The sequence below is a fragment of the Hyla sarda genome, chromosome 5 (genome assembly GCF_029499605.1).
Source record: "Hyla sarda isolate aHylSar1 chromosome 5, aHylSar1.hap1, whole genome shotgun sequence".
NCBI lineage: Eukaryota > Metazoa > Chordata > Amphibia > Anura > Hylidae > Hyla > Hyla sarda.
Window position 1 is genome coordinate 364288895 of NC_079193.1, and position 22670 is coordinate 364311564.

At 44.4% G+C, this 22670-nt stretch overlaps 1 protein-coding gene and 1 long non-coding RNA gene across 8 annotated transcripts in view; one reads left to right on the forward strand and one right to left on the reverse strand.

Annotated features, from left to right (window-relative positions):
* The window catches only part of ADCY8 (adenylate cyclase 8), a 318781-nt gene extending 308603 nt beyond the window's left edge, over positions 1-10178 (reverse strand). For 2 of the 3 annotated variants that reach the window (XM_056522766.1, XM_056522764.1), the window contains exon 1: positions 8411-10178. In XM_056522766.1, the coding sequence (XP_056378741.1) occupies positions 8411-9331 (921 nt within the window). In that variant the 5' untranslated portion in view covers positions 9332-10178. The remainder of the gene's footprint in view (positions 1-8410) is intronic. The other variant, XM_056522765.1, reaches the window with a different exon arrangement.
* The window catches only part of LOC130274441 (uncharacterized), a 145626-nt gene continuing 133121 nt past the window's right edge, over positions 10166-22670 (forward strand). For 3 of the 5 annotated variants that reach the window (XR_008844389.1, XR_008844386.1, XR_008844385.1), the window contains exons 1-4: positions 10166-10299; positions 15651-15778; positions 20861-20958; positions 21664-21751. This is a non-coding gene — a long non-coding RNA (uncharacterized LOC130274441). Of the gene's footprint in view, positions 10300-15650; positions 15879-20860; positions 20959-21663; positions 21752-22670 lie in introns of all 5 variants that reach the window. The other 2 variants (XR_008844388.1, XR_008844387.1) reach the window with 1 other exon arrangement.

A 22670-nucleotide genomic window follows, 5' to 3' on the forward strand; every position in this document is an offset into this window, starting at 1 on the left:
TGGAAGGATTAAGATTTTTCAATAGAAGTAATTTACAAATCTGTTTAACTTTCTGGCACCAGTAGATTTAAAAAAAATAAATAAAAGTTTTCCACGGGAGTACCCCTTTAAACCATGCCCAAGGCTGTCTGGGCATGCTTGGAGTTGTAGTTTTGCAACATCTGGAGGTCCACAGTTTGAAGACCACTGCATTAAACCATGCCCAAGGCTGTTCATGGCATGCTTAGAGTTATAGTTTTGCAACAGCTGGAGGTCCACAGTTTGAAGACCACTGAATAAGACCAGGCCCAAGGCTATCTGGCCATGCTGGGAGTTGTAGTTTTGCAATAGCTGGAGGTCCAAAGTTTAAAGACCACTGCAATAAACGATGCCCAAGGCTGCTCATGGCATGCTGGGAGTTGTAGTTTTGCAACATCTGGAGGTCCACAGTTTGAAGACCACTGAATAAGACCAGGCCCAAGGCTATCTGGCCATGCTGGGAGTTGTAGTTTTGCAATAGCTGGAGGTCCAAAGTTTAAAGACCACTGCAATAAACGATGCCCAAGGCTGCTCATGGCATGCTGGGAGTTATAGTTTTGCAACAGCTGGAGGTCCACAGTTTGAAGACCACTGAATAAGACCAGGCCCAAGGCTATCTGGCCATGCTGGGAGTTGTAGTTTTGCAATAGCTGGAGGTCCAAAGTTTAAAGACCACTGCAATAAACGATGCCCAAGGCTGCTCATGGCATGCTGGGAGTTGTAGTTTTGCAACATCTGGAGGTCCACAGTTTGAAGACCACTGAATAAGACCAGGCCCAAGGCTATCTGGCCATGCTGGGAGTTGTAGTTTTGCAATAGCTGGAGGTCCAAAGTTTAAAGACCACTGCAATAAACGATGCCCAAGGCTGCTCATGGCATGCTGGGAGTTGTAGTTTTGCAACATCTGGAGGTCCACAGTTTGAAGACCACTGAATAAGACCAGGCCCAAGGCTATCTGGCCATGCTGGGAGTTGTAGTTTTGCAATAGCTGGAGGTCCAAAGTTTAAAGACCACTGCAATAAACGATGCCCAAGGCTGCTCATGGCATGCTGGGAGTTGTAGTTTTGCAACATCTGGAGGTCCACAGTTTGAAGACCACTGAATAAGACCAGGCCCAAGGCTATCTGGCCATGCTGGGAGTTGTAGTTTTGCAATAGCTGGAGGTCCAAAGTTTAAAGACCACTGCAATAAACGATGCCCAAGGCTGCTCATGGCATGCTGGGAGTTGTAGTTTTGCAACATCTGGAGGTCCACAGTTTGAAGACCACTGGCCTATCTTTCCAACCCATGTCTATAAGCCGGATTCCCTTCAAGGTTTAAAAACGTTGTCAGAATCTCAAAATCAGTGTACCGATGCTCGGCACGGCACTGACCCCATCTTATTCTAAGACCCAAACGTAGTCACGTTTAGAGTTTTCGCTGTCGTCTACTGCACCTTTTAGTCCAAGCCAGAACTCGGATACGCTTGGAAAACAAGGTGACCATGTGTCCATGCCTCCGAGGCCGTCATAGTGACGTAAATCCAGCTTAAAGGGGTACTCCGCCCCTAGACATCTTATCCCCTATCTAAAGGATAGGGGATAAGATGTCTGATCGCAGGGGTCTCGCCGCTGGGGACCCCCACAATATCGGCACCCCAGACACCCGGTACATGGAGCAAACTTCGCTCCGGATGACTGGTGATGAAGGGCGGAGGTTCGTGATGTCACAGTTACGCCCCGCTCATGATGTCACAGCCACGCCCCCTCCCATAGACTTGCATTGAGCGGGCGCGGCCGAGAGGGGGCACGGCGCTGAACCAGACATTCTAAATGAACGCCGAGTGCAGCAGCGAGATCGCAATCAGGCATTTTATCCTCTATCCTTTGGACAGGGGATCAGATGTCTAGCAGCGGAGTACCCCTTTAAGAACCTCATGCCCTACCAACTGAGCTAGCTGGCCTTATAGTTAGTGGGATTAGCCCAATGGGACAACATAGGAAGACATCTGACCAGAACCCCCTCAAATGGACAATACCAAGGAAGGGGTTAATCCAAGAGTAGTAATGGTGTAGAATGGGGAGGCACGCCATCTTGGGGGCTACAATTCTGCCAAATTATCAGAATTTTACAGTATTATGGTTAAAATGTTGTAACACCCAATATGAGATCTTATTTATCATTATTATTTTTTACCTAACTCGAACCCTTGTGATATGCACAGGGCTGTGGCCTCCCATTGGCTTGTCCATGACCTGCCCTGGAGTATGCATAACATATACACGCCATAGAGGTGGTCAGTGCAGCAGGTTTGGTTGGTCCCTTCCATCTTCTCCATAAGCAATTCTAACATCACAAAAATCCCTCCCCCTACAGAACCCGCCATATCACCAAATGATGATGCCAGTGATGCCAGGCCGACCACCGGGCCACTATTCTTCACCTTATACCTACTAAACCACAATTCCAAGCGGGTGCTATGTGGAAACCTACAGCTCAGTCCTGCTCAAGAACATAGGACCGTGAACCTGCACTTAGTCAGGAATGATCCTGTGCAAGAAGGATTTCAGAAGCCTCTTTATTTTAAGGAGTGATCCGACTCTCACAACCAGCAAGTGTTGCCATGATAGGAAACCCCCTCTATGTATGGCATGATCCCTCAGTGATCAGGCAGGGTACCTCAGTGATCAGGCAGGGTCCCTCAATGGTCAGGCATGATCCCTCAGAGGTCAGACAGGGTCCCTCAGTGGTCAGGCATGGTAGCTCAATATTCAAACATGGCCCCTCAGTGGTAAGGCATGGTCCCTCAGTGGTCAGGCAGGGTCCCTCAATGGTCAGGCATGATCCCTCAGAGGTCAGACAGGGTCCCTCAGTGGTCAGGCATGGTCCCTCAGTGGTCAAACATGGTCCCTCAGTGGTCAGGCATGGTCCCTCAGTGGTCAGGCATGGTCCCTCAGTGGTCAAGCATGGTCCCTCAGTGATCAGGCATGGTCTCTCAGTGGTCAGACATGGTCCCTCAGTGGTCAGGCATGGTCCCTCAGTGTTCATGCATGGTCCCTCAGTGGTCAAACATGGTCCCTCAGTGGTCAGGCATGGTCCCTCAGTGGTCAAACATGGCCCCTCAGTGGTCAAGCATGGTCCCTCAGTGATCAGGCATGGTCTCTCAGTGGTCAGGCATGGTCCCTCAGTGGTCAGGCATGGTCCCTCAGTGTTCATGCATGGTCCCTCAGTGGTCAAACATGGTCCCTCAGTGGTCAGGCATGGTCCCTCAGTGGTTAAGCATGGTCCCTCAGTGGTCAGGCATGGTCCCTCAGTGGTTCAGCATGGTCCCTCAGTGGTTAAGCATGGTCCCTCGGTGGTTAAGCATGGTCCCTCGGTGGTCAGGCATGGTCCCTCTGTGTTCAGGCATGGTCCCTCAGTGGTTAAGCATGGTCCCTTAGTGGTCAGGCATGGTCCCTCAGTGGTTAAGCATGGTCCCTCAGTGGTCAGGCATGGTCCCTCAGTGGTTAAGCATGGTCCCTCAGTGGTAAAGAATGGTCCCTCAGTGGTTAAGCATGGTCCCTCAATGGTCAGGCATGGTCCCTCAGTGGTCAGGCATGGTCCCTCAGTGGTTAAGCATGGTCCCTCTGTGTTCAGGCATAATCCCCAAGTCCCCCAGTTCTGTTATTCACAACACTGGGGTCCCGGGTTTAAAGTGGGACTGTGATACACCATCATGGGCTTTGTATGTTTACCACAAGTTCTTGTTAGGTACTATCCACAGTCTAAAAACTATCTTGTGGTTTAACAGGTTAAAAGGGGGTTCCCCAAATTGGACAATTGAAGGGTCCCTTGGGAATGAGTTGCTGCCCTTCTGGGATTCCCAGTGACCGTCTGTAATCTGTTGAAAGATCTGACAGTAAAAGGGGGAACTTAACTGGCATTTCTCACTGGGTTATTCAGGATTAGAAAAACAGCGCCCCCCTATCCTCAGGTCACATTTGTAATTGCAGCTCCGTTCCACTGAAGTGAATGGAGCCAAGTTGTAATGCTGGGGACAGGTGTGGCACTGTTTTTTTGGAGAAAATTAGCTCAGCTGTTGCATTCCTGGATAACCTCTTAAGCGTACGTTCACATGCGCCTGCTCGGAGCTGCAATACACCGCTACGAGCAGACACACTGCGATGTGCGAGTCGCAGCGTGCATGCGCAGTATACTCACACATCGCGGCAGCTCTCTGCCTAGCTCATGGAGCAGGGGGAGCGGCCTCGACGTGTGCGAGTACACCACGCATGCGCGGCAACTCGCACATAGCAGTGTGTCTGCTCGTAGCGGCATATTGCTGCTCCGAGCGGGCACATGTAAAGGCAGCATACAGCGGTCCTTCAGCGGCGGATCTGCAGCGTAAAATACACTGTGGGTTCGCTCGTGTGAACGTACCCTTAATGTGAACCCCTGCCAGTGTAGGATCTTGATAAATTTAGGCGCATCTGAGTCTGCCCATGCAACAACCTAAGAAATCTACTTGAAGCTTGATGCCCTCTTCTCCATCAAGCCCTGCCCACTTGGCAAGCATGGTGCAGATCGATAAAAAATCGGACCCTTCTATTTACCCAGAATACCACAGTTCTTCCCAACCAGGGTTGCAAAATGACAACTTCCAGCATCTACGGAGAGCAGCAGGTGTTCAGTAATTTCACAGTACACTGCAATACATTACCTTAGTATCATTGCAGTGTACTGTACAAGCTATCGAGTGATCCAACAATATAGTCCCCCTAGGTAAAAGGGGTACTCCGCCACTAGACATCTTATCCCCTATCAAAGGATAGGGGATAAGATGTCTGATCGCTGGGGTTCCGCCACTGGGACCCCAGGATCTTTGCTGCGGCAGCCCAGACATCAGGTGCACGGAGTGTCCAGCGATGCGGCAGGCCCCCCACAATCAGACATCTTATCCCCTATCCTTTGGATAGTGGATAAGATGTCTAGGGGCGGAGTACCCCTTTAATGTTTCCCAACCAGTGAGCCTCCAGCTGTTGCAAAACTACAATCCCAGCATGCCCGGAGAGCAGGTGTTCAGTAATTTCACAGTACACTGCAATACATTACCTTAGTATTATTGCAGTGTACTGTACAAGCTATCGAGTGATCACACAGTATAGTCCCCCTAGGTAAAAGGGGTACTCTGCCCCTAGACATCTTATCCCCTATCAAAGGATAGGGAATAAGATGTCTGATTGCGGGGGTTCCGCCGCTTGGACCCCGCGATCTTTGCTGCGGCAGCCCAGACATCAGGTGCACGGAGCGTCCAGCGATGCGGCAGGCCCCCCACAATCAGACATCTTATCCCCTATCCTTTGGATAGTGGATAAGATGTCTAGGGGCGGAGTACCCCTTTAATGTTTCCCAACCAGTGAGCCTCCAGCTGTTGCAAAACTACAATCCCAGCATGCCCGGAGAGCAGGTGTTCAGTAATTTCACAGTACACTGCAATACATTACCTTAGTATTATTGCAGTGTACTGTACAAGCTATCGAGTGATCACACAGTATAGTCCCCCTAGGTTACTGTTTCCCAACCAGTGTGCCTCCAGCTGTTGTAAACCTACAACTCCCAGCATCCCCGGACAGTAGGTGTTCAGTAATTTCACAGTAGGCTCCAATACATTACCTTAGTATTGCAGTGTACTGTACAAGCTATCGATTGATCACAAATAAAAAGTGCCCCTAGGTTACTGTTTCCCAACCAGTGTGCCTCCAGCTGTTGTAAAACCACAACTCCCAGCATGCCTGGACAGTAGGCTTTCAGTAATTTCACAGTAGGCTGCAATACATTACCTTAGTATTGCTGTATACTGTACAAGCTGTCAAGTGACAGTGTTTCCCAACCAGTGTGGCTTCAGCTGTTGCAAAACTACAACTCCCAGCATGCCCGGACAGCCTTTGGCTGTCCGGGCATGCTGGGAATTGTAGTTTTGCAACAGCTGGAGACGCCCTGGTTGGGAAACACTGGACTATCCTAATATGCACTGTGGAGAGATTGTAGTCTGTGTACTGCGCTGAGGAACATGTTGGCGCTACATACATAATCAATGTGCAACAAATATCATTGACCATTAAATAGTTAACACATTCATCACAGTACCGGCAGGACAATGGGGAGCATATGAATTGTGCCTCCATCCCTACAGTCCTATGGATCCGTACATCTAACAGTCTACGGTGTTAGTCACATTCATCATATAGTCTACGGTGTTAGTCACATTCATCATATAGTCTACGGTGTTAGTCACGTCTTACTCTGGCAGCTATAAGTACAAATCTTTCACCATTAAAGCCACATTCATCAGAGGAGCTTTTCCGTGTAATTATTCCCCCAGATTATCTGCATATACGCTCAGGATGTGATTTACGATGGCAAAGCTTTTAACCCCCTGCACTATGGTTCTTCTTAATGGAGCATCCCTCAATCCAACGTGCCACACTTACGGTAATATCTCAGCCGTTTCCCGATCTTATTAAGGGCGCTTATCCTTAGATATTGAGGTTATGGGGGGTGGGGGGAATGTTTTCTCAACCAAGACCGTAATGAATGGGAAAATGTTTACTATCGGTGAATGGTGAAGACCAGTAGAGGGAGCCAAGTGAATCCTAGTTTTCGATGGCTCTAAAAACAATCTGTACATTCAGCACCCAAGCAGACTGGAGAGCTCCCGTTCTGCTCGCGCAGACAATGTTGCCAGTGTAATCTATAATTCAGCACAAGGGCAATCGGAGAGATCTCATCATTGACCGAAGACAAGCGTGGTGAGGAATTCGAGCGCTCAATGACATAGTCATCGCCCTGAGTGAATGTCAACGAGTAACCATGACCATACCTAGAGAGATACACGAGTGTCTTTTTCTGGTTCTATGGGAACGTTAAAGATTAATGGTTACATCCATTCCCTTAGAAGGTGTCAAAGACGACCAAAAATTGCTCAAGAGGAGAACTTCTAAAGAGAGTTGACCAGACCATTTGGGTCTTTCATGTTACAGAAGACCCCGACGAAGGTCTCATAAGGGATTTCCTTGAAAGGTATGATCTTAAAAAGTAATGGACACATGATCTTAAAAAGTAATGGACACATGGTAAGTCTAGACTTTGACGTGTGAAGGACAAGCCATGACCTACTTGAGAGAATGTGAAGAGTTTTCCCATACCATTGTTGCTTGTAGAAGACACAACCTCCCATTCAACCCAATCTAACCGTCTATTGCCTAATACATGAGTAATGACCATACCTAGGGATACACAAGACTTCTCTCCTTGGCTTGTTCAATGAGAATGTTAAAGGTTACATCAGTTCCCTCACAATACAAGAGGGTATCAAACACACTCAAGAAATGATCAATAGGAGAATGTAATAGGAATGTTGACTGATCTTTGGGTCTTTAATGGTACAGAAGACCCTGAAGAAGTCATAATGTCTCATGAGGGATTACACTTAAAAAGTAATAGAAATTGGAATTGGCAATGGATTGTCTAGACTTTGATCTGTGAAGGACAAGTAATGACCTACTTGACAGAATGTGAAGAGTTTCCCCATAAAATTGTTGCTTGTAGAAAACCCAACCTCCCACTCAACCCAACCCAACCGTCTGTTGCCTAATGCGATGAGTAATCATGACCATATCTACAGATACACAAGTCTTCTTTCCTTTGCTTGTTCTAAGAGAACATTAAAGGTTAATGGTTACATCAATTTCCTTTCAATACAAGAAGGTATAAAACACAGCCAAGAAATGCTCAATAGGAGAACTTCGTAAGAGTATTGACTAGAATTTGGGTCTTTAATGTTACAGAAGACCCTGATGAAGTCATAAGGTATCATAAAGGATTCCATTGAAGGGTATGAGCTTTAAAAGTATTGTGCTCTGAATAGAAATTGGGATTGGCAATGGTAAGTCTAGACTTTGACCAGTGAAGGACAAGCCATGACCTACTTGAGAGAATGGAAGGGTTTTCCCATACCATTGTTGCTAGTAGAAAACCCAACCTCCCACTCAACCCAACCTAACCGTCTATTGCCTAATACATAAGTAACCATGACCATACCTAGAGGTACACAAGTCTCCTCTCCTGTGCTTGTTCTATGAGAACATTAAAAGTAAATGGTTACATCTATTTTGTTTTAATACCAAAAGATATCAAACATGGCCAAGAAATGCCCAATAGGAAAACATTATAAGAAAGTTGACTGGTATTTGGGTCCTTAGTGGTACAGAAGACCCTGATGAAGTCAAAAGGTCCCATGAGGGTTTACATAAAAAGGTATGAGCTTAAAATGTAATGAGTAAAATTGAGATTGGCAATGGTAGGTCTCACTCAACCCAACCATAGGATTTTCCATATAGACATACACCCACACACATACATGCACATCAGGTACCTGATTTATGGAAGTCACTGCAAGCCTGGGGATTACCAACTGCATAACGATTTGTAGAAGGGAAGTTATCAATCCAGCCAAGATAGCCCAGGTAAGGGGTAATGGAAGCATGCTGTAGGTAGCAAAAAGTGTAAAGAGTACGTAGCCAATACCGTCCCCTAGAAGGCCATATCCTAAACCAGCTGCCAGGATTTGGGTGGCCATGGCTAACCATGTCACAACCCCACTAAACTGTAGATAGGTGTAAGAGGTTGTGTCCTTCCTGACAACTACTAAGGCACAAATGACCACCTCAATTCCAGTGAAGAAGCCCAGCAAAATGCCTTTGATGGGGTCCATTGGTGCAGAGGCCAAGGTGAGATGAAGGATCAGTAAGGTGAGTTTGGTCAACACATCCAGGATGTTCATCACCACTTCTGATTTGCGTCGTTGCCCTAGGAAATAGCGTTGGTAAAGTCTTTCCAGGTCTCTGGACTTGAAGGAATTCCTTAAGGTTGGGAAGATAACCCCTCTGTAAGTGTAGCCCCAGTTCAAGAAGAAATCCGAATTGCTAGGGGCGCAGTCCAGGTGAAGGAAGCCCAGATCACTACTTGTCCTCTCAGGAAAGACTTTGGTGCCTCCATTATTGTGCCTATCCCCACCGGAGATCTTGCCAAATTGCCGGTTGGCGTTAGTTGTGTAGGAGTCCTCGGAGGAGAGGGTTTTTGCGCTGCTTTGTTCATTGATGAACCTCTGCTCGGTGATGTGACGCACCGCCGTCTGCCAGAGTAGTCTTTTGGGTCTTGTGTTGCTGTTGATGGTGGGGGTTTTATTGATGGTATAAAGTTCCTCGGTGGCACTGGAGCACCTCACCTCGGACAGTTCCATGGTAGATCTGTACAGTTCTTGTTGTTTTCTCCTTTGTAGCTTACTGAAATACATCTGTGGTCATTCTACTGGCCAATGGCATTGGCTCATGAAGGGTTAACGTGTGCTTTGCAACCGACCAATGGTCACTTTCCTAAGAGCCCAGGTCCATAATCCCTGGTGTAGTGTCTTCCCATTAAACGTGGCTCCTGACATCCCAGACACTAAGTCCATTCATCTTTAAAAACTGTCGTCTGGAACCTCCTAAAGGTTAATCTTATATCCGGATGTAATTGCCAAAGCAACATCAGATCTTCGCGAAAACTGGGATCAATCTGGGAATCAAAGATGACGGTCCGGCGTGGAAGGAATTGACATCTTGTCGGAGGACACGTCGGCGTGACACCAGGACCATGCAGACACACAACAAAGCTCTATGGAACAAAGGGAGGGTTAATAGCAGTTTATCTGATGGTGGTCCTATCGACCTTGGAGGAGCCACAGATGGCACCACATGTATCTACACCCAACATCACCAAGGTCCTCTGTAAGGTCATTAGGGACTGATGAGAGTAGTAGTAGTAGGTGTTGTAGTGGTAGTTGTAGTAGTTGTACCCTGGGGGCAGATGCCACTGCTGCCACCTACTTGTGCCTGCCAAAGTTAGTCAGAGGAGAAGGAATGTGACTAGATGTGACTAGATGCTGGAGGTCGTCCGATCCATGGCAGAGATCAGCGCCGTCTCACTTCCATCCTGTCGCCGCTGCCTTCACATAAACTTCCCCTCTCCACAATACAAGGCGCTGCTGACCTTCAAGGGGGTCTCCATCCGCAGCCTCATGTCAGGGGCCGGTGCGGGCTGAGGGGCTCCGGGAGCAGCACATGCAGCAGCCAGGACTGGAGATGAGAGCATTAGAGCTCCGGATAGAGCGGATTACACCAGACCTGGTGCTGCCGCTACTGCTACAGGAGGGGGCGGGGCCTCGGCCCGGTCAGCTGACTCTGCGGATGACGTCACAGCCCAGGCTATTACCTTCCCAGACAGGTTCTCCATACAGTGAACTGTATATAAAGGGGGTGAACTGTATATAAAGGGGGTATACTGTATATAAAGGGGGTAAACTGTATATAAAGGGGGTAAACTGTATATAAAGGTGGTGAACTGTATATAAAGGGGGGGAACTGTATATAAAGGGGGTGAACTGTATATAAAGGGGGTGAACTGTATATAAAGGGGGTATACTGTATATAAAGGGGGCGAACTGTATATAAAGGGGGTGAACTGTATATAAAGGGGGCGGACTGTATATAAAGGGGGCGGACTGTATATAAAGGGGGTGAACTGTATATAAAGGGGGTATACTGTATATAAAGGGGGTGAACTGTATATAAAGGGGGTGAACTGTATATAAAGGGGGTGAACTGTATATAAAGGGGGCGAACTGTATATAAAGGGGGTGAACTGTATATAAAGGGGGTGAACTGTATATAAAGGGGGCGGACTGTATATAAAGGGGGTATACTGTATATAAAGGGGGTGAACTGTATATAAAGGGGGTGAACTGTATATAAAGGGGGCGAACTGTATATAAAGGGGGTGAACTGTATATAAAGGGGGTGAACTGTATATAAAGGGGGTGAACTGTATATAAAGGGGGTGAACTGTATATAAAGCGGGTAAACTGTATATAAAGGGGGCGAACTGTATATAAAGGGGGTAAACTGTATATAAAGCGGGTAAACTGTATATATATAGCAAGTGTGGTATACAGGGGGTATACGTGTTATAGGGGATATACTGTATACAGTGAGTGTGACATGCAGGGGGTATACTGTATACAGTGAGTGTGACATGCAGGGGGTATACTGTATACAGTGAGTGTGACATGCAGGGGGTATACTGTATACAGTGAGTGTGACATGCAGGGGGTATACTGTATACAGTGAGTGTGACATGCAGGGGGGTATACTGTATACAGTGAGTGTGACATGCAGGGGGTATACTGTATATAGTGAGTGTGACATGCAGGGGGTATACTGTATATAGTGAGTGTGACATGCAGGGGGTATACTGTATACAGTGAGTGTGACATGCAGGGGGTATACTGTATACAGTGAGTGTGACATGCAGGGGGGTATACTGTATACAGTGAGTGTGACATGCAGGGGGTATACTGTATACAGTGAGTGTGACATGCAGGGGGTATACTGTATATAGTGAGTGTGACATGCAGGGGGTATACTGTATACAGTGAGTGTGACATGCAGGGGGTATACTGTATACAGTGAGTGTGACATGCAGGGGGTATACTGTATACAGTGAGTGTGACATGCAGGGGGTATACTGTATATAGTGAGTGTGACATGCAGGGGGTATACTGTATACAGTGAGTGTGACATGCAGGGGGGTATACTGTATACAGTGAGTGTGACATGCAGGGGGTATACTGTATATAGTGAGTGTGACATGCAGGGGGTATACTGTATATAGTGAGTGTGACATGCAGGGGGTATACTGTATACAGTGAGTGTGACATGCAGGGGGTATACTGTATATAGTGAGTGTGACATGCAGGGGGTATACTGTATACAGTGAGTGTGACATGCAGGGGGTATACTGTATATAGTGAGTGTGACATGCAGGGGGTATACTGTATACAGTGAGTGTGACATGCAGGGGGTATACTGTATATAGTGAGTGTGACATGCAGGGGGTATACTGTATATAGTGAGTGTGACATGCAGGGGGTATACTGTATACAGTGAGTGTGACATGCAGGGGGGTATACTGTATACAGTGAGTGTGACATGCAGGGGGTATACTGTATATAGTGAGTGTGACATGCAGGGGGTATACTGTATATAGTGAGTGTGACATGCAGGGGGTATACTGTATATAGTGAGTGTGACATGCAGGGGGTATACTGTATATAGTGAGTGTGACATGCAGGGGGTATACTGTATATAGTGAGTGTGACATGCAGGGGGTATACTGTATACAGTGAGTGTGACATGCAGGGGGTATACTGTATACAGTGAGTGTGACATGCAGGGGGTATACTGTATATAGTGAGTGTGACATGCAGGGGGTATACTGTATATAGTGAGTGTGACATGCAGGGGGTATACTGTATACAGTGAGTGTGACATGCAGGGGGGTATACTGTATACAGTGAGTGTGACATGCAGGGGGGTATACTGTATACAGTGAGTGTGACATGCAGGGGGTATACTGTATACAGTGAGTGTGACATGCAGGGGGGTATACTGTATACAGTGAGTGTGACATGCAGGGGGTATACTGTATACAGTGAGTGTGACATGCAGGGGGGTATACTGTATACAGTGAGTGTGACATGCAGGGGGGTATACTGTATACAGTGAGTGTGACATGCAGGGGGGTATACTGTATACAGTGAGTGTGACATGCAGGGGGTATACTGTATACAGTGAGTGTGACATGCAGGGGGGTATACTGTATACAGTGAGTGTGACATGCAGGGGGTATACTGTATATAGTGAGTGTGACATGCAGGGGGTATACTGTATACAGTGAGTGTGACATGCAGGGGGTATACTGTATACAGTGAGTGTGACATGCAGGGGGGTATACTGTATACAGTGAGTGTGACATGCAGGGGGGTATACTGTATACAGTGAGTGTGACATGCAGGGGGTATACTGTATACAGTGAGTGTGACATGCAGGGGGGTATACTGTATACAGTGAGTGTGACATGCAGGGGGTATATTGTATATAGTGAGTGTGACATGCAGGGGGTATACTGTATACAGTGAGTGTGACATGCAGGGGGTATACTGTATACAGTGAGTGTGACATGCAGGGGGTATACTGTATACAGTGAGTGTGACATGCAGGGGGTATACTGTATACAGTGAGTGTGACATGCAGGGGGTATACTGTATATAGTGAGTGTGACATGCAGGGTATACTGTATACAGTGAGTGTGACATGCAGGGGGTATACTGTATACAGTGAGTGTGACATGCAGGGGGTATACTGTATATAGTGAGTGTGACATGCAGGGGGTATACTGTATATAGTGAGTGTGACATGCAGGGGGGTATACTGTATATAGTGAGTGTGACATGCAGGGGGTATACTGTATACAGTGAGTGTGACATGCAGGGGGTATACTGTATATAGTGAGTGTGACATGCAGGGGGTATACTGTATATAGTGAGTGTGACATGCAGGGGGTATACTGTATATAGTGAGTGTGACATGCAGGGTATACTGTATACAGTGAGTGTGACATGCAGGGGGTATACTGTATACAGTGAGTGTGACATGCAGGGGGTATACTGTATATAGTGAGTGTGACATGCAGGGGGGTATACTGTATATAGTGAGTGTGACATGCAGGGGGTATACTGTATATAGTGAGTGTGACATGCAGGGGGGTATACTGTATATAGTGAGTGTGACATGCAGGGGGTATACTGTATATAGTGAGTGTGACATGCAGGGGGGTATACTGTATACAGTGAGTGTGACATGCAGGGGGTATACTGTATATAGTGAGTGTGACATGCAGGGGGGTATACTGTATACAGTGAGTGTGACATGCAGGGGGTATACTGTATACAGTGAGTGTGACATGCAGGGGGTATACTGTATATAGTGAGTGTGACATGCAGGGTATACTGTATACAGTGAGTGTGACATGCAGGGGGTATACTGTATACAGTGAGTGTGACATGCAGGGGGTATACTGTATACAGTGAGTGTGACATGCAGGGGGGTATACTTTATGTGTATATATATATATATATAGAGTGAGTGGGATATATAAGGGTGGGATATAAGGGGAGTATATTGTATATCTATATAGTGAGTGTAATATATAGGGGGTATACTGTACTGTACACAGGTTCTCTCCATAATACTTATACTGTATATACTGTACATCATATGCATCATCCTGACATTCTTCTCTACAATATTATAGATTAATATCTGTATTATCTCCTATCAATCTATCTATCTCATATCTATCTATCTATATCATATCTATCTATCTATCTCATATCTATCTATCTATATCATATCTATCTATCTATCTAATATCTATCTATCTATCTCATATCTATCTATCTATCTATCATCTATCTATCTCATATCTATCTATCTCATATCTATCTATCTATCTATCTCATATCTATCTCATATCTATCTATCTATCTATCTATCTCATATCTATCTCATATCTATCTATCTATCTCATATCTATCTATCTCATATCTATCTATCTATCTCATATCTATCTATCTATCTCATATCTATCTATCTATCTATCTATCTACCATCTATCTATCTCATATCTATCTATCTATCTCATATCTATCTATCTCATATCTATCTATCTATCTATCTATCTATCTATCGTTCAACAACCAAAGAATAAGTTGGCCAGCACTATTGATTCCAAACTATTGTAAAGACCTGGCATACAGGTGCAGGCTGCTGGGCTAAATATACAGCAACAGGAGAATACAGCAGCACACTGCTAGCACAAAGATATAGATAAAACATGAGTATATAGATAGAACATGAAAAGCTATACAGCTGTAGTGCAATAAATGAAAATATGAAACTATGAAATTATGAGGTACTTAGCTTGCAAATTTGGCGGCCAAATAGCGTGGACCGACCTTGGGTCGGTCCACGCTATTTGGCCGCCAAATTTGTAAGCTAAGTACCTCATAATGTCATAGTTTCATATTTTCATCTATTGCACTACAGCTGTATAGCTTTTCATGTTCTATCTATATACTCATGTTTCATCTATATCTTTGTACTAGCAGTGTGCTGCTGTATTCTCCTGTTGCTATCTATCTATCTCATATCTATCTCATATCTATCTCATATCTATCTATCTATCTCATATCTATCTATCTATCTCATATCTATCTCATATCTATCTATCTATCTCATATCTATCTATCTATCTATCTCATATCTATCTATCTATCTCATATCTATCTCATATCTATCTATCTATCTCATATCTATCTATCTATCTATCTATCTCATATCTATCTCATATCTATCTATCTATCTCATATCTATCTATCTATCTCATATCTATCTATCTATCTCATATCTATCTATCTATCTATCTATCTATCTATCTATCTCATATCTATCTATCTATCTCATATCTTTCTATCTATCTATCTATCTCATATCTATCTATCTATCTATCTATCTCATATCTATCTATCTATCTATCTATCTATCTATCTATCTATCTATCTTATCTATCTATCTATCTATCTATCTATCTCTGTGTATTACAGCCCCCAAGCTTTCTGTGCTTAGATTGGTCGGTTCTGATGACTTTTTTATAGCTGTGTTTGAATTCTATTCTAGGACGTTCCAGGACGTTCCAGCGCTGTACACCACAGGAGTGAGGAGTCACCATTAGAGGACAGCAGTGCCACCTACAGTGTATCACAACCACCAAGCTGTCTGTGTCTCACATGAGAATCGTAAAAATTGTAAATACAAAAACAATAAGTAAATTCCCCTGATCAGTATATAAGAACCTGAAGACGCGGCGGTCCTGTCCATGGTCCTGAAATCTCCAGGACTCACTTTGTATATAACGTAATACCAATATTCCTTATAGTGTGAAGACATAATCAGTTCACATAGAAGCCCAAGGCTGAAGCTGCTTTGGTTTATATCAGAGCAGTGTTTCCCAACCAGGGTGCCTCCAGCTGTGGCAAAACTACAAATCCCAGCATGCCCGGACAGCCTTTGGCTGTCCGGGCATGATGGGAGTTGTAGTTTTGCAACTGCTGGAGACACCATAGTTGGGTAACACTGTATTAGGGGTTTGTATACATCGCTCACAGGAGCCTTTTTGTAAATGGCGCTTACAGATGTAGCAGAGCTAAACGTGTCATCTAACATTTGTGCACAATGATGTAAAGGAGCAACCGAGCCCTGGGTACAGCGTACAGCTCTTTTATATACACCCCATCCAGATTCTGCTTTCCTATACTCATCACACATAGAAGAGCACCTTCTAGACCAGTGTTCCCCAAACTGTGGGTCTCAAGCTTTTGTAGAACTACAACTCCCAGCATGCCTTGACAGTTTTTGAACGAACCTGTGTATCTTAGAACAGTGTTGCCCAGCCTGTGGCTCTCAAGCTGTTGCAGAACTACAACTCCCAGCATGCCCTGACAATTTTTGCCTGATCCTGTGTATCTCAGATCAGTGTTCCCCAGCCTGTGGCTCTTAAGCTGGTGGAGAACTAAAACTCCCAGCATGCCCTGACAGTTTTTGCCTGATCCTGTGATATTTTAGAACAGTGTTCCCCAGCCTGTTTCTCTCAAGCTGTGTCAGAACTACAACTCCCAGCATGCCTTGAACGTTTTTGTATGATCCTGTGATGTCTTAGATCAGTGTTCCCCAGCCTGTGGCTCTCAAGTTGTTGCAGAACTACAACTCCCAGCATGCCCTGACAGTTATTGCCTGATCCCATGATGTCTTAGAACAGTGTTGCCCAGTCTGTGGCTCTCAAGCTGTTGGAGAACTACATCTCCCAGCATGCCCTGATGGTTTTTGTATGATCCCATGATGTCTTAGATCAGTGTTCTCCAGTCTGTGGCTCTCAAGCTGTTGGAGAACTACAACTCTCAGCATGCTTTTACCATTTTTGTCTGATCTTGTGATGTCTAAGATCAGTGTTCCCCAGCCTGTGGGTCTCAAGCTGTTGCAGAACTACAACTCCCAGCATGCCCTGAAAGTTTTTGTATGATCCCGTGATGTCTTAGATCAGTGTTCCCCAGTCTGTGGCTCTCAGGCTGTTGGAGAACTACAACTCCCAGCATGCCCTGACAGTTATTGCCTGATCCCATGATGTCTTAGAACAGTGTTGCCCAGTCTGTGGCTCTCAAGCTGTTGGAGAACTACAACTCCCAGCATGCTTTTACCATTTTTGTCTGATCTTGTGATGTTTAAGATCAATGTTCCCCAGCCTGTGGCTCTCCAGCTGTAGCAAAACTACAACTCCCAGCATGTCCTGAAAGTTTTTGTATGATCCCATGATGTCTTAGATCAGTGGTCCCCAGCCTGTGGCTCTCAAGCTGTTGGAGAACTACAACCTCCAGCATGCTCTTACCATTTTTGTCTGATCTTGTGATGTCTCAGATCAGTGTTCCCTAGCCTGTGGCTCTCCAGCTGTAGCAAAACTACAACTCCCAGCATGCCCTGACAGTTATCCATATCTCAGATCAGTGTTCCCCATTCTGTGGCTCTCCAGCTGTTGCAGAACTACAACTCCCAGCATGCCCTGGCCATTTTTGTCTATTCTTGTAGGCTGTCAGGGCATGATGAGAATTGTAGTTTTGCAACAGCTGGAGAGCCACAGGTTCCCCCACCCACCATCCCCCTCTCAGGTAGGTAAAACACAGATCACATGTTGTGATATCAGAGCTTGTTGTACCGGTGACAAACTCAGCTCTGCTACATCAGCACATGTGCTTTTCCCCTTTTCAGAACTATGTTTATTGCCTTCACAATTTATAGAATCTCTGAAAATTGTTTTAAATATTGTGGCTGCCTCTGTGTGTGTGTGTGTGTGTGTGTGTGTGTGTGTGTGTGTGTATATATATATATATATATATATATATATATATATATATATAGTAGAAAATACCGCCGCACACAAGACATCCTCCAGTAAAAAGTGAATTTATTCCATAAAACTGAAGAAGGTCCTGTCCTCTACATAAACCATTGTTTCCCAACCAGGGTGTCTCCAGCTGTTGCAAAACTACAACTCCCAGCATGCCCGGACAGCCAACGGCTGTCCGGGCATGCTGGAAGTTGTAGTTTTGCAACAGCTGGAGGCACCCTGGTTGGAAAATACTGACATAGACAGTGATTTACAGCTCATGTTTTCGCGCATACGGCAGGGGGGAGCTGAAACCTCGCGCTCCCGTATACCTTTCTATGCGCTCCCGTATGTCATTCATTTCAATGAGCCGGCCGGAGTGAGACGTTCGGTCCGGTCGGCTCAATTTTGCGCCGTATGCGCTTTTACAACCGGACCTAAAACCTTGGTTGACCACAGTTTTAGGTCCGGGGAAAAAGCGCATACGGCGCAAAAATGAGCCGACCGGACCGAACGTTTCACTCCGGCCGGCTCATTGAAATGAATGACATACGGGAGCGCATAGAAAGGCATACGGGAGCGCGACGTTTCAGCTCCCCCCTGCCGTATGCGCTCCCGTATGGGAGAAAACGAACCCAGCCTTACTTTTATATGTAAGAATTTGCTCTATCTATATTAGTTATCTACTTATTTTTCTTTAATCCTCACTTTTTCCTATTTTTTGGATGACATTTTGGCGGCTTCAGAACCAATTACCAGGTTTCCATAGAGTTCTGGTCTCAACATACAATGGTTTCAACATACAATGGTCGTCCTGGAACCAATTATTATTGTAACTTGAGGGACCACTGTATATATATACACATATTTATAAATATTTTATTATTTATATTTAATTTAATATATGTCTTGATTTAAGACGCCTCTCAGAGCCAAAGTTGTCGTCTCACGTTGACTTCTCGGCTCCGAATTTACATTTTCAAGTATATTGTTTTTCTGGGGGAGGAATATTACAATCCATAGGGAATGTTCGTCACCTCGGAGCGGCAGATGACAACCTCGGTGTAACTTTGCTCATTTCCACTCTTCAGACTGTGACACATTTCAGTCTTTTTATTTATGTGTCGCTGTCAAGGAGAAGAGACTGTGGGGGGGAATGACTGTCAGCGTGTGAAAACCGTGTCATCGGTGGGGAGAACGAATTGTGGGCGACGGGAATATACATGGCAATTGTACAATAATAACAACAATGATAAAAAGAATAATCCTCTATGTTATTGTATAATAATAAGCATCATCATCTATAATAATAGCAGTAGGAATAATAACATCATCTAAAATAGTAGTAGTAATAATAATAATAAGAAGAATAAATAATAATCAATAATAATAACAACAACAGCAATCATTATTATTAATAATAATATTCTGTCATAATCTATGTATGTAAAACTCAATCTGTGTATGTATGTTTCAGCATGCTCCTGATCGTATTTCTCTGCAGAGAATAATTAGTGAAAGGGACGGGATGTGAGGATGAGGACGGGTTATGAGGTCGGGATATGAGGTCGGGATATGAGGACGGGATATGAGGTCAGGATATGAGGACGGGATATGAGGTCGGGATATGAAGTCGGGATATGAGGACGGGATTTGAGGACGGGATATGAGGTCAGGATATGAGGACGGGATATGAGGACAGGATATGAGATCGGGATATAAGGATGGGATATGAGGACGGGATATGAGATGGGGATATGAGGACAGGATATGAGGACGGGATATGAGGACAGGATATGAAGTCAGGATATAAGGTCAGGATATGAGGAAGGGATATGAGGTCAGGATAACAGGACGGGATATGAGCTCAGGATATGAGGACAGGATATAAGGAAAGGATATGAGGTCAGGATATGAGGAGGGGATATGAGGACAGGATATGAGGATGGGATATGAGGACAGGATATGAGGTCGGGATACGAGGACGGGATATGAGGATGGGATATGAGGATGGAATATGAGGACAGGATATGAAGTCAGGATATAAGGTCAGGATATGAGGACGGGATATGAGCTTAGGATATGAGGACAGGATATAAGGACAGGATATGAGGTCGGGATATGAGGACGGGATAGGAGGATGGAATATGAGGACAGGATGTGAAGTCAGGATATAAGGTCAGGATATGAGGAAGGGATATGAGGTCAGGATATGAGGACAGGATATGAGGTCAGGATATGAGGACAGGATATAAGGAAAGGATATGAGGTCAGAATATGAGGATGGGATATGAGGACAGGATATGAGGTCGGGATACGAGGACGGGATATGAGGACGGGATATGAAGTCAGGATATAAGGTCAGGATATGAGGTCAGGATATTAGGACGGGATATGAGCTCAGGATATGAGGACAGGATATAAGGAAAGGATATGAGGTCAGGATATGAGGATGGGATATGAGGTCGGGATATGAGGTCGGGATACAAGGATGGGATATGAGGATGAGATATGAGGACGGGATATGAGGACGGATATGAGGTCGGGATATGAGGTTCGGGAAATGAGGACGGGATATGAGAATGGAATATGTGGACGGGATATGAGGTCGGTGAAGACAGGATATGAGGATGAGAGTGTCATTGTTGCTTTTCCTCTTCCACAAGGTTTAGGTAGAAAGACCGGACAATGCCGGTTACTTTGCTAGTAATAATGGTAATAATAACAGCAGTTAGACTAATAACAATAATTTTATCTATATTAACCTCTTCCTGACATTGGCATTCTATTGCTTGAAAATGACTCTCGCTTTAAAAAAAAGAAGACGACGAGGAGGAAAAAACAAAAAGTGACCGCAGCTTCAAGGCGTCAAAGTAAGCGGAATGGTGCAAGAACTATAAAAATTATAAAGCAATTCAAATTATTTTAACTTATTTACTCATTTTTTTTAAAGCTTGTAAGAAGCTTTAAATGGCGCGCTGTCGCCCCCTGTGGACGTACTGCTAAGAAGAGCGGCGAAGGGAGACGACAACTGCTGTGGGATTATATAGGGTTAAGTGTTTTTTTTTACTATTTAAGCCCATACTAATATAGTCCTGACAGACTGAAACAGTGTTTCCCAAGCAGGGTGTCCCCAGCTGTTGCAAAACTACAACTCCCAGCATACCCGGACAGCCGAAGGCTGTCCGGGCATGCTGGGGGTTGTAGTTTTGTAACAGCTGGAGGCATCCTGCTTGGGAAACACTGAAAGAGAAAGTAGAAAATGTGAACTAAAGCAGCAACCACTGGCTACAGGAGTCTTCACCGAGGTAGTATATTTTCGTGTAACGTTATGGCGGTATTTTCCTCAAGGAACATTGGGGAAGGATTTATGAAACCCTGTGTAGAGGAAGAGTGAAGCAGTTGCCCATAGCAACCAATCAGATCGCTGCTTTCATTTTGCAGAGGCCTTTTTAAAAATGAAAGTAATCTGATTGGTTGCCATGGGCAACAGGTCAACTTTTCCCCTGCACAGGTTTTGATAAATCTCCCCCCATTATTTCTAGAGGAGAATGGGGTAAATCCGAGACACCACAGAGCCCCCACGGGTCCATCTTACGAACCTGTAGGAATAGGAACTCCCAGTAAAACGACACCATATAACGGTACATGGGCCAAGGCTTCGACAAAGTATAGAAGAGCCAAATGGCGTAATAGGTAACTCATTTGTTTTTTTTTTAACTTGTCACGCTGACCTCTGACCTGTTCACCTTCCAGATGATGGACGCGAAGATTACTGGTGACCTCCGCAGAGCGTAATGAATGTGAACATTACCGCTGTCACATCCGTGATTACTGGTGTCAGGTACTATAGATGGATGGTGGATGACAGCACTGACCGAACATTATACTACATTACTGGAGACAGTGTTATAGTAGTTATATTCTTGTATATAGGAGGCAGTATTATAGTAGTTATATTCTTGTATATGGGAGGCAGTATTATAGTAGTTATATTCTTGTATATAGGAGACAGTATTATAGTAGTTATATTCTTGTATATAGGAGCAGTATTATAGTAGTTATATTCTTGTATATAGGAGCAGTATTATAGTAGTTATATTCTTGTATATAGGAGCAGTATTGTAGTAGTTATATTCTTGTAAATAGGGGCAGTATTATAGTAGTTATATTCTTGTATATAGGAGCAGTATTATAGTAGTTATATTCTTGTATATAGGAGCAGTATTATAGTAGTTATATTCTTGTATATAGGAGCAGTATTATAGTAGTTATATTCTTGTATATAGGAGACAGTATTATAGTAGTTATATTCTTGTATATAGGAGGAGTATTATAGTAGTTATATTCTTTTATATAGGAGCAGTATTATAGTAGTTATATTCTTGTATCTAGGAGCAGTATTATAGTAGTTATATTCTTGTATATAGGAGCAGTATTATAGTAGTTATATTCTTGTATATAGGCGCAGTATTATAGTAGTTATATTCTTGTATATAGGAGCAGTATTATAGTAGTTATATTCTTGTATATAGGAGGCAGTATTATAGTAGTTATATTCTTGTATATAGGAGCAGTATTATAGTAGTTATATTCTTGTATATAGGAGCAGTATTATAGTAGTTATATTCTTGTATATATGAGCCAGTATTATAGTAGTTATATTCTTGTATATAGGAGCAGTATTATAGTAGTTATATTCTTGTATATAGGAGCTGTATTATAGTAGTTATATTCTTGTATATAGGAGCTGTATTATAGTA